This window comes from Trachypithecus francoisi, unplaced genomic scaffold, assembly GCF_009764315.1.
Source record: "Trachypithecus francoisi isolate TF-2019V2 unplaced genomic scaffold, Tfra_2.0 Lachesis_group16, whole genome shotgun sequence".
In the NCBI taxonomy this organism is placed as follows: Eukaryota; Metazoa; Chordata; class Mammalia; order Primates; family Cercopithecidae; genus Trachypithecus; species Trachypithecus francoisi.
In genome coordinates this window covers 57,410,687-57,427,467 of record NW_022681461.1, presented here as the reverse complement: position 1 = coordinate 57,427,467, position 16,781 = coordinate 57,410,687, and the positions used below count along the sequence as shown (strand labels likewise).

The 16,781-nt window shown below is 41.6% G+C and overlaps 1 protein-coding gene across 4 annotated transcripts in view; it reads left to right on the top strand.

Moving 5' to 3' along the window:
- The window catches only part of MOB3B (MOB kinase activator 3B), a 215,316-nt gene extending 208,446 nt beyond the window's left edge, over positions 1 to 6,870 (top strand). For 3 of the 4 annotated variants that reach the window (XM_033237525.1, XM_033237524.1, XM_033237526.1), the window contains exon 4: positions 1,292 to 6,730. In XM_033237525.1, coding sequence (XP_033093416.1) covers positions 1,292 to 1,321 — 30 coding nt within the window. In that variant the 3' untranslated portion in view covers positions 1,322 to 6,730. Of the gene's footprint in view, positions 1 to 1,291; positions 6,731 to 6,773 lie in introns of those variants that run through there. The other variant, XM_033237527.1, reaches the window with a different exon arrangement.
- The last annotated feature ends 9,911 nt before the right edge of the window (positions 6,871 to 16,781 follow it).

Here is a 16,781-nt window from a genome sequence, read left to right as displayed (position 1 = left end):
GGGGCGGGGGATACAAAGATGAAAGTGCATGGGGTGAGTCAATGAGTGCTGCTTTTTCCTGGCACTTAGTAGCTCTCAGTCTAGCAGGGCCAACAGACATGCCCAGAGCCCCAGCACACACACACACACACACACAGAAATGTACAAATTCATACACTACACGTAAGAATCAACGTGTGCACAGGAGGAGAGAGTGGCTATGTCCACAGCGAGTGGGGCAGGAGTGCGGGAAGGTCTCCCAGCAGATAGAAGTCACCTTACCTGAGGTGGAAAAATGAATGGCAATTTGACAAATGAAAAGGGTCAGGCGCAGGATGTGGTAGCAGCAGACCATAGGCGTGAGACTCAACCTGTGCAGAGCCCCAGGGGAAGAGAAAGGATGGCTCATTTGGGATCTATAAATACCCACAAGAGCCAGGCAGGTGATGCACGTCAGACACTTTGGTGTATTATTCATTTCTATTAAAAAAAAAAAAAAATGTCGGCCGGGCGCGATGGCTCACACCTGTAATCCCAGCACTTTGGGAGGCTGAGACAAGCGGATCACGAGGTCAGGAGATCGAGACCATCCTTGCTAGCATGGTGAAACCCCGTCTCTACTAAAAATACAAAAAATTAGCCGGGCACGGTGGCGGACGGCTGTAGTCCCAGCCACTCGGGAGGCTGAGGCAGGAGAATAGCGTGAACCCGGGAGGCGGAGCTTGCAGTGAGCCGAGATCGCGCCACTGCACTCCAGCCTGGGCGACAGAGTGAGAAAAAAAGAAAAAAAAAAGTCCTCCTTCCTGCTTTTCTTGACTTATACCCACGTATCCTTTATTTTTCCATCTTTGATTGAAACTTAAAAGAAATCTTTCCCTACTCGAAGAAAACTAGCAGTCCCAATCCAATTACTGTATCAGTTCATAAGTGCTCCATGGTTCCTGTTGGGAAGTCAGGTGGGAGTGGCAGGGACTGGGACAAACTGGAAAGCAAATTCTCCTGCTGAAGAGGACAACCATCCTTCAACTCCAGTTGTTCAGAAGCTGCAAAATCTTGCAATTTCTCAGAAAAAGCAAGCAACCTGAATTTTGATACAAGAGTCAAATTTTTAAACAGTGCCTTAATGGAAAAAAAAAAAAAAAATCTGCAGACCAAACAGAACATATCTTCATGCTAAGCCTTATTCATGGACCGTGCTTGCAACCTTTCATTTACAGGCTCTCGAGGTTCCAAGAGCATTTTCAGGATCCTTCATCAAATCGTTGCTCTGCTTTTAGTTTCTCCTAACCATCCTTTTCCCCTTGCTTTCCAGAAAGAGATGACGAGCAGGATGTGTCACTAATGCTTCACCTCACCCTTTGGAAGAAAGGAAAGCTGTTTCCTCCTGGAGCCCTGAGCGGGCAGGAGGTGGACCACCCTGGCTTAAATGACACACCTACTCCCAGGAGCAGCAGAGGTGGAGGCAAGCAGTGACTCCTGAGAGACATTCCCCACTCACTTTGTGTGCTCTTAACCTTCTGAGTGCTGCTCGCCCAGACCTGTGGACCAAGCAGATCACAACGTGAAAGAAGGACCAGTCCCTTGATTGTTCTGGCTGGGGAATTGTCCACGAGGAAGCCTCTGCACTTCCACACATGGCACAGTTCTGCCTGTGACCTGCCACCTAAGCTTTACTGGAATTCAGGTTTTGAGACTGAGATGCTTGTTTGTATTTTTCCACTTATCTGTCTTGTCAGCTGGCCGACTTCTCTGTGATTGGTTTTCTAAGTGCCGGGTGAATTTTGGACCTCTGGATGTGCAGCAAGTTTTTATGCAATAAACCTTCCTTTCAGGTCTCTCAAAGCTCCTGCTCTGGTCTGTGGTTTAACACTGCAGGGCTGTGGAGCTCTGAGAGACCTGAATCCCCCATCCCCCACACCCCCTACTGTCCCTGCCTAGGCATCCGTAGTATTTCCCTAATAAGTAGTTTTATCAGGGACACTCCATGGGGTGGCTTGTCTCTGCCCCAAACAGGGTCTTCACATTCTAACTGCAGGGAAGAGACTGGTTACTAGCGTAAAGCTGACAAGTTACCAGTTCACCTGATCAGAATGTATTTTTTATAACCACCGTCATTCTTTGTCTCTTCAGTTGAAGATATTCTTTCCTGTTTCCCAGAGGAGAGAAATAAATAATAAAAGTCCTAAATGACTAAGAATGATCAGCGGGAGCCTTGGGCATGATTACTGCAGTGTTTGTCCTTGATTAAAGAGCAGGGAGTCGTGGCTGTCTCTACATAATACTAACATTTCAGTGAAAAAATAAAAGTAAAATTGGTTATTTGGTACGTGTAGATTTAACACCCAGATGACTGACTTGTAACCCTCCCCACTGGCCTTCTGAGCATTTAAACCCAGCCGTCATTCTCTCCCCACTCCACACTCCCCACTCCTCTGCCACGTTATGTTACAGCACAAAATTAATGTCTGCTCCTGTGATTGTGCCATGGTTGCCAAGGTAACGGTGGAGCTGGAGCTAACTTCCTTCTTTCATCCTTTCCAATTTTTCTATTCCAGAAGACAGTCAGAATAATGCATTCTGTACTACATCCTGCCTTTTGAAACTTAAATGAGTTTTCGTTGATGAAATGTTGCCTTCTCTGATTCATTCACAAAACTGTGGTGGTTCTGACTGCCTGTGATGAGGGGGTCATAATACTTCCAGTGATCCTTTTAATTTAGCAAAATATTTGTTGGTGGAGGGAAGTAGATAAGAATGTATTAGTGTATTTTAATGTAATAATGATTAAAGAATAACTGAATGACTCTGATTTTGTTTTATTATACATAATGTGTTAAAGCCATCTGTGGGTGCCACAAAAGCCTAGAATCATGAAATCTTTGTCCAAGCTAAGAAAGGGCTGTCTCTGTGGGTACAGTGGCATTCTCTGTTGACCTAACCAAGCAGCCTGAACCTTGCTTTGTGTCTCATAAAGGTCATCTCGTGGAATCCAATTGCTGCTACCTCACCATGTTGCTGTGCGCCGGTCAACAATTAACATACTTTTTTCCTCCTTTCAAAGTAGCTTTGAGAGTACAAAATAGGCAAAGTTTTTTCCTTACATCAGTTTTGGCCCAAAGAATATCTGACCATCATAGAGATCCAGAGAACAGAAATAAGAGCCCCTAAGTCCCAGCGTCTGTAATACGCAGTTACCAGATGGGAATGCAGTACAGTGGGACAGAGAGGTGACGACGAAACCCATGCCCCGGAGGAACTCTGTAGCTGTGCACCATGGAACGCCACAGGATTTTCGCATTAAAAAGTTGAATATGTTTCTACATTTCAGCAATGCATAATCAAGCAGGAGGCTGGAATCTGGAGACGTTTGTTTATTCACTCTTTTTAAGGTTATTTTGTATTAACTGTGCATATGAAATTTCCACTCAATTTAAAAATCCAAGTGTTTTTAAGCTTCTTGGAACAATTTCCTCCTGCTTATATTGTTAATTGCATTAATGAACTAGGGTAAATTCTGGCAAACTACTCTTTTTTTTTTTTTTTTTTTTTTAATTACAGAATGTTCCTGTTCCCACAGAACTTTGGCACATTCTGAAGAAAATCTCTGCAGTCAATTTTTATCTCCTTGGCTTGACGGCATCTAACTGTTCATCTCTGTTATAAATGGAGCTTCAGCCCTCTGGGTCAGAGACTGACAACCCTCCTTCATCTTCCTAACCTGTCCTACTCTCCTTCTTTTTCTACTTTCATTTTAATTTTGGGAAATTTTTAAGTAAAAGTTACAAAGTTGAAAGATAATAGTGAGTACCCTTACAGCCTTTAGTGTATTAGTTGTTAACATTTTGCCTTGTTTTCTTTTCTTCCTTTTTTTTTTTTTAAGAGAAGGGGTCTCTCCCTGTTTTACCCAAGCCGGCCTTGAACCCCTTGCCTCAAGTGATCTTCCCCCTTAGCCTCCTGAGTAGCCAGGATTATGGCATGTACCACCGCACCTGCCTCACATTTTCTTTCTCACTGTAAATACACATTCTTATTCTTGAACCTTCTGAAAATAAGTTGCAGACATCATGAAAATGTAAAATACTTCATCATATTCTTCCTTTTAATAAGAGCATTGTCCTATAAATCTGCAATATTTTCCCACCCATGAAACTGAACACTGATACTGTATAAATCTAATATATGATCCATATTCAAAATTCTCCAGTTGTCCCCAAAATATCCTTTTAGCTGTTTATTTTAAAATCCAAGGTTCAATCAAGAATTATACGTCACCTGTAGTTGTCATTCTGTTTTGTTTCCTTTAATCGATTAGAGTTGCCCTTTTGTGTGTGTCTGAGTGGTGGGTGATGGGATGGTGTTTGTGTATGATGTGCAGTGTGTGTGTGTGTGTGTGTGTGTGTGTGGTGTGTCTTTCATGACACTGACATTATTGAAGAGTTCAGGCAAGTTGGTAGAATGTCCCACAATCTAGACTTTTTTACTGATTGTTTCCTCATTACGAGATACAGGTTACATGTTTTTTTCCAAGACAACTACATGTGTGATGTTGTTTCCTTCCTACTGCCCCAGCTCAGGAAGCACATAGTGTCTATTTGTCTCTTTTCTGATATTAGGACTGATCAGGTGTTGTCTGCCTAATCCAATCATTATCAAGTTCCATAATTCATTATTAAGCTCTGAAATTCAGGACACGTACATTTATAGAGTGTGAGGCTGTGCATACATACATTGATTTCTTAATGTTCTCAAGGAGGTCCAGGTTCCCCAAAATATTATAGTCATTGCAGTCAGATGATATAGCAGTAGCAAAACATTCATTCCTTTCCATATAACAGGAGGGAGGGGAAGAAGGAAGTTTTCATGTGCAGGCAGTATGTGAGTACGTGAGCAAGTGAGGATTTGTATATTCCCTGTAGCCAGAGGTGAAATATTCAACGCTTTTATTTTTTCTCCCATCTTCAGTGACCTCCCATTTGGGCCCATAGTTTATTTATAGAGAGCACACACTCCCTAATTGTCAGTTGGTTTCTTTGGGAAAACCCTTAGATAGTACGGTGGGTTATGACCCTCCAAAGGACCACAAGTACATAAACAGATACAAAGTATTTACGTGGTATTAAAATTTCGTGGTGATGGTGCAAGGGAGAGATGATTAGGAAGAAAATGTCTTAAATGGCTATCATTGAGAAATACTGATCTAGAGTCATTTCCTGTTTCTTAAATTGTTCGTTTTTCTCTTCCCTGGGTATTTTCTCATTTCCAAAGACCCAGAGTCTCAGAGCCAGGTTAAGTGGAAGAAACTTTGAGAGATTTCTTAATCAATTCCTTCTATCTCTCAAACCATCAGTAACTTCCCTGGTGAAAAAATTATACTCCTCTTACAGATCTTCAGGCATGGAAATGCTATAGCATTCTTTGGTATAACCAACCCACTGAACTCTCCACAACATCTTGAGTTCATTCAACTCGAGCTGAAGTATTCTCTTTGAGTTTCAGTAGACCTTTTCTAGTGTCCCACTTTTAGAAAGGTCCAAAGATGATATATAATAAGATAAGTGAAAATATAATTAATCAGAGCTTTATTTGCATATCCATTAAATATCTGAAGGCTATTACCAATTGTGCTTCAGCCTCCTTTCCCTTGCAGTTCTCCTAGGGTGGCATCGTCTACGGAGTCTTGTTGCTCCATTGTTGACCACTGATGTAACTCAACGTGAAACCTTCCCAAAGCTCTCCACATCACTCTCTGTTATGGATGTTACCAGCAGTGAACATGAAGAGAACTTATTTCATGCCTTCTCCAAACTATATTGTCTCTTTGCTAAGTCCAGACCCGCTTTTTCTACATTTATAGGTTTTCTATTTTAATTGCCATGCAAAATTCTTTATCATATTCAATCATTTTGGTTTATCTTCCTGACTTCTTACCTTTAACATCCCTGCTAAAGATTACACTGTTGTTGTTTCTTTTTTTTTTTTTTTTGAACTACCCCTTTAATTGGCAAAACATTAAGGGACCTGAATAGAATTACTCTTATCTTTTTGTGCTGATTTATGTCAATCCATCATTCTGGTCATTGATGGAAGCAAATTGCTTCCTATGGTCTCTAAACCTTATGTCCCTTCCATACTCCATGAGTATCACACTGTGAGAAAACAAAAACAAAAGCATTGTAGGAAAAGTATGGCCATTATCTTTGAGGAAATGTGTACCTAGGCACAATCACTAAAAGGGGTTGGAGGCATCATTTGGTTAACACTGTTGTCATTCTTGTTCTTATCATTTTGGACCTTGAAGAAATTGTTGATTCTCTCCTAGAATTAGACAAACAAAGTGTGTTTGGAAATAATGATTGTTTTCCTGCCTTAGAAAATATATTAACAAAAAGCTTTTATAATAGGCTATTTCCCTCTGGGCAGGTATTAATTCTGAGTAAGAATTTTCAATGACTACATAAGGATTTGCATAACTTATGAAAGAAGAGTCCATTTCTAATCAAATAATTCACCTGTTTTACTAGCTTACAGTGATCTGATTTCAGGGTTTTGCTGTATCTTTTTTACATACATCAGAAAAAAATGTTTACTATATTTTTAGTTCCATTTATGATTGTATTAAGCATTTGACTATAAGGAAAACTAACACTTAAATCAATTAGAAAAGCAACATAAAACTAAAGGATATTTAGGAAATCAGTTATATGTGAGCTTGGATATTCAAATGTCACAAATAAAAAACATATAACTATTATCTAATCTGTCTTTTTTTAATGCTTGGTTTATTTCTTTAATAGGTTGTCTTGCAATGGTCCTAGAACAGGTAAATAAAGGGAAAACTGCTAATTCTACAAAAACTAATTCAAAGTTCATTTGAAAACACATGGGTGGCTGGCAAGATGGCCAAACAGGAACAGGTCCAGTCTGCAGCTCCCATAGAGATCAGCGCAGAAGGCAAGTTATTTCTGCATTGAGATATCAACACAGAAGGCAAGTTATTTCTGTATTTCCAACTGAGGTACCCAGCTGATATTAGGACTGGTTAGACAGTGGGTGCAGCACATGGAGGGCAAGCCAAAGCAGGGTGGGGTGTCGCCTCACCCAGGAAACACAAGGGGTCAGGGAACTCCCTCCCCTTGCCAAGGGAAGCCATGAGGGACTGTACCGGGAGGAATGGTGCACTCTGGCTCAGATACTATGCTTTTCCCATGTCCTTCACAACTGGCAGACCAGGAGATTCCCTCGGGTGCCTTCACCACCAGGGCCCTGGGTTTGAAGCACAAAACTGGGCGGCCGTTTGGGCAGACACCAAGCTAGCTCCAAGAGTTTTTTTTTCATACTCCAGTGGCACCTGGAATGCCAGCGAGACAGAAGTGTTCACTCCCCTGGAAAGGAGGCTGAAGCCAGGGAGCCAAGTGGTGTAGATCAGCAAATCCCACCCCCATGGAGCCCAGCAAGCTAAGATCCACTGGCTTGTAATTCTCACTGCCAGGACAGCAGTCTAAGGTTGACCTGGGGTGCTCGAGCTTGGTGAGGGGAGGGGTGTCCGCCATTACTGAGGCTTGAGTAAGCAGGTTTCCCCTCAGAGTGTAAACAAAGCAGCTGAGAAGTTTGAACTGGGTGGAGTCCACTGTAGCTTGGCAAAGCCGCTGTAGCCAGACTGCCTCCAGATTTCTCCTCTCTGGGCAGGGCAACTCTGAAAGAAAGGCAGCAGCCCCAGTCAGGGGCTTATAGATAAAACTACCGTCTCCCTGGGACAGAGCATCTAGAGGAAGGGGCAGCTGTGGGTACAGCTTCAGCAGACTTAAATGTCCCTACCTGCCGGCTCTGAAGAGATCAGCAGATCTCCCAGCACAGCACTTGAGCTCTGCTAAAGGACAGACTGCCTCCTCAAGTCGGTCCCTGACCCCCATGCCTCCTGACTGGGAGACATCTCCCAGAAGGGGTCAACAGACACCTCATACAGGAGAGCTCCAGCTGGCATCTGGAGGGTGCCACTCTGGGATGAAGCTACCAAAGAAAGGAACAGGCAGAAATCTTTGCTGTTCTGCAGCCTCCCCCTGGTGATACCCTGGCAAACAGGGTCTGGAGTGGACCTCGAGCAAACTCCAGCAGACCCGCAGCAGAGGGACCTGACTATTAGAAGGAAAACTAACAAACAGAAAGGAATAGCATCAACATCAACAAAAAGGACATCAACACCAAAACCCCATCTGAAGATCAACAACAGCAAAGACCAAAGTTAGATAAATCCATGAAGATGAGGAAAAACCAGTGCAAAAAGACTGAAAATTCCAAAAACCAGAACACCTCTTCTCCTCCAAAGGATCACAACTCCTCGTCAGCAAGGGAACAAAACTGGACAGAGAATGAGTTTGAGAAATTTCCAGAAGTAGGTTTCAAACTTCTCCAAGCTAAAGGAGTATGTTCTAACCCAATGCAAGGAAGCTAGAACCTTGAAAAAATGTTAGAGGAATTGCTCACTAGAATAATCAGTTTAGAAAAGAACATAAAGGACCTGATGGAGCTGAAAAACACAGCACGAGAACTTCATGAAGCAGACACAAGTATCAATAGCCAAATCAATCAAGCGGAAGAAGGGATATGAGAGATTGAAAATCAACTTAATGAAATAACGTGTCAAGACAAGATTAGAGAAAAAAGAATGAAAAGCAATGAACAAAGCCTCCAAGAAATATGGGACTATGTGAAAAGACTAAACCTACATTTGATTGGTTTACCTGATAGTGAAGGGGAGAATGGAACCAGGTTGGAAAACACTCTTCAGGATACTATCGAGGAGAACTTACCCAACTTAGCAAGACAGGCCAACATTCAAATTCAGGAAATACAGAGAACACCACAAAGATACTCCTCAAGAAGAGCAACCCCAAGATACGTAATCGTTAGATTTACCAAGGTTGAAATGAAGGAAAAAATGTTAAGGGCAGCCAGAAAGAAAGGTCGTGTTACCTACAAAGGGAAGCCCATCAGACTAAGAGCGGATCTCATGGCAGAAACCCTACAAGCCAGAAGAGAGTGGGGGCCAATATTCAACATTCTTAAAGTAAAGAATTTTCAGACCAAAATTTCCTATTCAGCCAAACTAAGCTTCATAAGCGAAGGAGAAATAAAATCCTTTACAGACAAGCAAATGCTGAGAGATTTTGTCACCACCGGGCCTGTCTTACAAGAGCTCCTGAAGGAAACACTAAATATGGAAAGGAACAACCAGTACCAGCCACAGCAAAAACAGCAAATTCTAAAGACCATCGATACTATGAAGAAAGTGATTCAACTACGGCAAAATAACCAGTCAGCATCACAATGACAGGATCAGATTCACACGTAGCAATATTAACTTTAAATGTAAATGGACTAAATGCCCCAATTAAAAGACACCAACTGCAAATTAGATAAAGAATCAAGACCCATCAGTGTGCTGTATTCAGGAGACCCATCTTACATGCAAAGACACACATAGGCTCAAAAAAAAGGGATGGAGGAATATTTATCAAGCAAACGGAAAGCAAAAAAAAGCAGGGGTTGTGGCCGGGCATGGTGGCTCACACCAGTAATCCCAACACTTTGGGAGGCCGAGGCTGGCAGATCACTAGGTCAGGAGATTGAGACCATCCTGGCTAACATGGTGAAACCCTGTCTCTACTAAAAATACAAAAACAAAATTAGCCGGGCATGGTGGCAGGTCCCTGTAGTCTCAGTTACTCCAGAGGCTGAGGCCGGAGAACGGCATGAACCCAGGAGGCAGAGCTTTCAGTGAGCTGAGATTGCGCCACTGCACTCCAGTCTAGGCGACAGAGCAAGACTCCGTTTCAAATAAAACATAAAAAATAAATAAATAAGCAAGGGTTGCCATCCTAGTCCTGATAAAACAGACTTTAAACCAACAAAGATCAAAAGAGACAAAGAAGGGCATTACATAATAGTAAAGGGATCAATGCAACAAGAACAGCTAACTATCCTAAATATATATGCACCCAATACACGAGCACCCAGATTCATAAAGCAAGTTCTTAGAGACCTACAAAGAGACTTAGACTTCCACACAATAATAGTGGGAGACTTTAACACCCAACTGTCACTGTCAGACAGATCAACAAGACAGAAAATTAAGGATATTCAGGACTTGAACTCAGCTCTGGACCAAGTAGACCTAATAGACATCTACAGAACTCTCCACCCTAAATCAACAGAATATACATTTTTCTCAGCACCTCATCCATTATTGACCACATAATTGGAAGTAAAACACTCCTCAGCAAATGCAAAAGAATGGAAATCATTAACAAACAGTCTTTCAGACTATAGTGCAATCAAATTAGAATTCAGGATTAAGAAACTCACTCAAAACTGCACAACTACATGGAAACTGAACAACCTGCTCCTGAATGACTACCGGGTAAATAACAAAATTAAGGCAGAAATTAAGAAGTTCTTTGAAACCAATGAGAACAAAGAAAACATGCCAGAATCTCTGGGACACAGCTAAAGCAGTGTTTAGAGGGAAATTTATAGCATGAAATACCCACAGGAGAAAGCAGGAAAGATCTAAAATCAACACCCTAACATCACAATTAAAAGAACAAGAGAAGCAACAGCAAACAAATTCAAAAGCTACCAGAAGACAAGAAATAACTAAGATCAGAGCAGAACTGAAGGAGATAAAGACAAGAAAAGCCCTTCAAAAAAATCAATGAATCCAGGAGTTGCTTTTTAAAAAAGATCAACAAAATAGATAGATCACTAGCCAGACTAATAAGAAAGGAGAGAAGAATCAAATAGACACAATAAAAAATGATAAAGGAGAGATCACCACTGATCCCACAGAAATGCAAACTACCATCAGAGAATACCATAAGCACCTCTACACAAATAAACTAGAAAATCTAGGAGAAATGAATAAATTCCTGGACACATACACCCTCACAAGACTAAACCAGGAAGATGTCAAATCCCTGAATAGATCAATGAAAGGTCTGAAATTGAGGCAGTAATTAATAGCCTACCAACCAAAAAAAGCCCAGGACCAACAGATTCACAGCCGAATTCTACCAGAGGTACAAAGAGGAGCTGGTACCATTCCTTCTGAAACTATTCCAAACAATAGAAAAAGAAGGAATCCTCCCTAACTCATTTTAGGAGGCCAGCATCATCTTGACACAAAAACCTGGCAGAGACACCACAAAAAAAGAAAATTTCAGGCCAATAACCCTGATGAACATCAATATGAAAATCCTCAGTAAAATATGGGCAAACTGAATTCAGCAGCACATCAAAAAGCATATCCACCATGATCAGGTCAGCTTCACCCCTGGGATGCAAGGCTGGTTCAACATACGCAAATCAGTAAACATAATCCATCACATAAACAGAACCAATGCCAAAAACCACATGATTATTTCAATAGATGCAGAAAAACTCTTCAATAAAATTCAACACAACTCCATGCTAAAAACTCTCGATAAACTAGGTACTGATGGAGCGCATCTCAAAATAATAAGAGCTGTTTATGACAAACCCACAGCCAATATCACACTCAATGGGCAATAACTGGAAGCATTCCCTTTGAAAACCAGCACAAGACAAGGACGCCCTCTCTCACCACTCCTATTCAACATAGTATTGGAAGTTCTGACCAGGGCAATCAGACAAGGAAAGAAATAAAGGGTATTCAATTAGGAAAAGAGGAAGTCAAAGTGTCTCTGTTTGCAGATGACATGATTGTATATTTAGAAAACCTCGGTGGCTCACACCTGTAATCCCAGCACTTTGGGAGGCTGAAGTGGGTGGATCACGAGGTCAGGAGATCGAGACCATCCTGGCGAACACTGTGAAACCCCATCTCTACTAAAAATACAAAAAAATTAGCCGGGCATGGTGGCAGGTGCCTGTAGTCCGAGCTACTCAGGAGGCTGAGGCAGGAGAATGGCACGAACCAAGGGCAGAGCTTGCAGTGAGCGGAGATCACACCACTGCACTCCAGCCTGGGCAACAGAGCGAGACTCCATCTAAGAAAAGAAAAGAAAAGAAAAAAGAGAAGAGAAGAGAAAAGAAAAGCCCATCGTCTCAGCCCAAAATCTCCTTAAGCTGAGAAGCAACTTCAGCAAAATCTCAGGTGAAGGGGTGGCCTGCCCCTCCACAGCTGTGGGTATATCTTGTCAGGTGGGACAAAAGACTGAGAAAAGAAATAAGACACAGAGACAAAGTATAGAGAAACCACAGTGGGCCCAGGAGACTGGCGCTCAGCATATGGAAGACCTGTACCAGCACCGGTCTCTGAGTTCCCTCAGTATTTATTAATTACTATTTTCACTATCTTAGCAAGAGGAATGTGGTAGGAGAGCAGGGTGATAGTGGGGAGAAGGTCAGCAAGAAAACGTGAGCAAAGGAATTTGTGTCACAAATAAGTTCGAAGGAAGGCACTATGCCTGGATATGCACGTAGGCCAGATTTACGCTTCTCTCCACCCAAACATCTCAGTGGAGTAAAGAATAACAAAGCAGCATTGCTGCCAACATGTCTCGCCTCCCGCCATAGGGCGGTTTTTCTCCTATCTCAGAGTTGAACAATGTACAATTGGGTTTTATACCGAGATATTCAGTTCCCAGGGGCAGGCAGGAGACAGGGGCCTTTCTCTATCTAAACTGCAAGAGGCTTTCCTCTTTTACTAATCCACCTCAGCACAGACCCTTTATGGGTGTTGGGCTGGGGGACAGACAGGTCTTTCTCATCCCTCTAGGACATATTTCAGACTATCACATGGGGAGAAACCTTGGACAATACCCGGCTTTCCAACGCAGAGGTCCCTGTGACTTTTCCCGGTACATTGTGCCCGTCGTTTATCGAGAATGGAGAATGACAATGACTTTTACCAAGCATACTGCTAGTAAACATTTTGTTAACAAGGCACATCCTACACAGCCCTAAATCCGTTAAACCTTGCTTCCATACAACACATGTTTTTGTGAGCTTGAAGTTGGGACAAAGTGGCTGGGACAAAGTTAGAAATTAACAACATCTCAACAAAACAATTGTTCAAGGTACAGGTCAAAATGGAATTTCTTATGTCTTCCCTTTCTATATAGACACAATAACAGTCTAATCTCTCTTTCTTTTCCCTACACTCAGGATACAAAATCAATGTGCAAAAATCACAAGCATTCCTATACACCAATAACAGACAAACAGAGAGCCAAATCATGAGTGAACTCCCATTCACAATTGCTACAAAGAGAGTAAAATACCTAGGAATACAACTTACAAGGGATGTGAAGGACCTCTTCAAGGAGAATTACAAACCACTGCTCAAGGAAATAAGAGAGGACACAAATGGGAAAGCATTCTGTGCTCATGAATAGGAAGAATCAATATCGTGAAAATGACCATACTGCCCAAAGTAATTTATAGATTCAATGCTATCCCCATCAAGCTACTGCTGACTTTCTTCACGAAATTTTTTTTAAAAAAATTACTTTTTTTTTTTTTTTTTTTGAGACAGAGTCTCGCTCTGTCCACCAGGCTGGAGTGCAGTGGCACGATCTCGGCTCACTGCAAGCTCCGCCTCCCGGGTTCCCGCCATTCTCCTGCCTCAGCCTCCCGTGTAGCTGGGACTACAGGCGCCCGCCACGGCGCCTGGCTTTTTTTTTTTTGTATTTTTAGTAGAGACGGGGTTTCACCGTGATCTCGATCTCCTGACCTTGTGATCCGCCCACGTCGGCCTCCCAAAGTGCTGGGATTACAGGCGTGAGCCACCGCGCCCGGCCAAAAAAAATTACTTTAAATTTCATATGGAACCAAAAAGCCTGCATAGCCAAGACAATCCTAAGCAAAAAGAACAAAGATGGAGGCACTTGCTACCTGACTTCAAACTATACTACAAGGCCACAGGAACCAAAACAGCATGGTACTGGTGCCAAAACAGATATATAGGCCAATGGAACAGAACAGAGTTCTCAGAAATAACATCACACATCTACAACCATCTGATCTTTAACAAACCTGACACAAACAAGCAATGGGGAAAGGATTCCCTATTTTATAAATGGTGTTGAGAAAACTGGCTAGCCACATACAGAAAACTGAAACTGGACCCCTTCCTTACACCTTGTACAAAAATTAACTCAAGATGGATTAAAGACTTGAAGGTAAGACCTAAAACCATAAAAGCCCTAGAAGAGGGCCAGGCACGGTGGCTCATGCCTGTAATTCCAGCACTTTGGGAGGTGGATCACAAGATCAGGAGATCAAGACCATCCTGGCTAACACAGTGAAAGCCTGTCTCTACTAAAAATACAAAAAAATTAGCCAGACTTGGTGGCGGGCGCCTATAGTCCCAGCTACTTGGGAGGCTGAGGCAGGAGAATGGCATGAACCCGGGAGGTGGAGCTTGCAACGAGCCGAGATTGCGCCACTGCACTCCAGCCTGGGCAACAGAGTGAGACTCCGTCTTAAAAAAAAAAAAAAAAAAAAAAAGCCCTAGAAGAAAACCTAGGCAATACCATTCAGGACATAGGCATGGGCAAGGAATTCATGACTAAAACACCAAAAGCAATGGCAACAAAAGCCAAAATTGACAAATGAGATCTAATCAAACTAAAGAGCTTCTGCATAGCAAAATAAACTATCATCAGAGTGAACAGGCAAGCTACAGAATGGGAGAAAATTTTTGCAATGTATCCATCAGACAAAGGGCTAACATCTAGAATCTATAAGGGACTTAAACAAATTTACAAGAAGAAACCAAACAACCCATCAAAAAGTGGGCGAAGGATATGAACAGACACTTCTCAAAAGAAGACATTTATGCTGCCAACAAACATGAAAAAAATCTCATCACCACTGGTCTTTAGAGAAATGCAAATCAAACCACAATGAGATACAATCTCTCACCAGTTAGAATGGTGATCATTAAAAAGTCAGGAAACAACAGATGCTGGAAAGGATGTGGAGAAGTAGGAATGCTTTTACACTGTTGGTGAGAGTATAAATTAGTTCAACCATTGTGGAAGACAGTGTGGCAATTCCTCAAGGATCTAGAATCAGAAATACCATTTGACGCAGCAATCCCATTACTAGGTATATACCCAAAGGATTATAAATCATTCTACTATAAAGACACATGCACGTGTATGTTTATTACAGCACTGTTCACAATAGCAAAGACTTGGAACCAACCCATATGCCCATCAATGAAAGACTGGATAAAGAAAATGTGGCACATATACACCATGGAATACTATGCAGCCATAAGAAAGGATGAGTTCATGTCCTTTTCAGGGACATGGATGTAGCTGGAAACCATCATTCTCAGCAAACTAACACAGAAACAGAAAACCAAACACCGCATGTTCTCACTCATAAGTGGGAGTTGAACAAGGAGAACACAAGGACACAGGGTGGGAAACATCATACACTGGGGCCTGTCGGGGGTGGGGGGCTAGGGGAGGGATAGCATTAGGAGAAATACCTAATGTAGATGAGAGGTTTATGGGTGCAGCAAACCACCATGGCATGTGTATACCTATAACAAACCTGCACGTTCTGCATATGTATCCCAGAACTTAATGTATCATAAAAAATAAAAAATAAATAAAAATGGGCGAAGAAAAATAAAACAAGAAAACACACATGCACACATTTGCATTTTAGCAGAAGTTCCTTTATCCTATTACAGAATTTTCCAGGAAGACATCAAGCATATAGTTTAGCTTCTCAACAGGTGAATGTTGTACATGCTTTTTTCCTTCAGTAAGATTCAATATTAAGTTTGATGATAACCTGGCATATAAAGATAATAAAACTGGATCATAGAAAAACTTCACTGATAGAGTAGATAAACCTGGGTTTTCATCTCTGGCTTGCCACTACCATATATGTGTCACACTGGGTAGTTTATTAAATTGTGCCATACCTCGGATTTTAGAACTGCAAACTTATAATCATTTTGGAAGAATAAGATAACATATTTGAAACAATAGATGTATACGTAAATTCTGTATTTAATTCTGCTATATTCATAGCATTATTTACAGTTACTTTGTAATACAGATGATTCTAATAACAGCCAGTATACCTAACAGCAGTAATAGGATATGGTATCTGATAAAAACTTTTTTATCAGATAAAATGGCATAACAAAGTGATTCGTAGATGAAGAGCAGTGATGAATGAGGCTTCTATAAATCACACATATAAGGAGTTCCTCTGCTTCTCAGTTTCACCGTGTGAAGTGTACACCAAAATGTGCCACAGAAGGGGATATGGACTGAATTTGGCCAACAGGCATGTTTTATTGGACCTATGCAGTTTTGTCCCAAATAGACTTTTTTTAAAAAAGCTAACTACCATTTATACTTGGGAAATTTGACACATAAAAATCAGGAATCTTGACTTTTCTTACAAAATCAAATTCAGCAAAGCCAAGCTTTTGTTACCCTGTGGCTGGACCTGGCTGAGAAGTGGCTGACCCACTGAGATGGGACATAGCTTTGCTCTCCTCACCGCTCCCCATTGCCTTCCAGACACGCAGCTGACCATTAGCTACCATTTATCTTCTTGCACTGAGATGCTTCACTTATACACATTTCTTGCCCTTTCTCTGGTGGCTTTTCAAGTGGTAGTCCCTGTTACACCATTTCTAGATAGGCCACCAAGGAAGCAACTATAGATTTTCAAATTTACCCACACACACATTGAATATCTGCTATATTCTTATATTTTTTTTTCTAGTGACCAACATTGTGTTAATGATGATAAATGAAAAACAGTCTTAGGAGACAATAAAT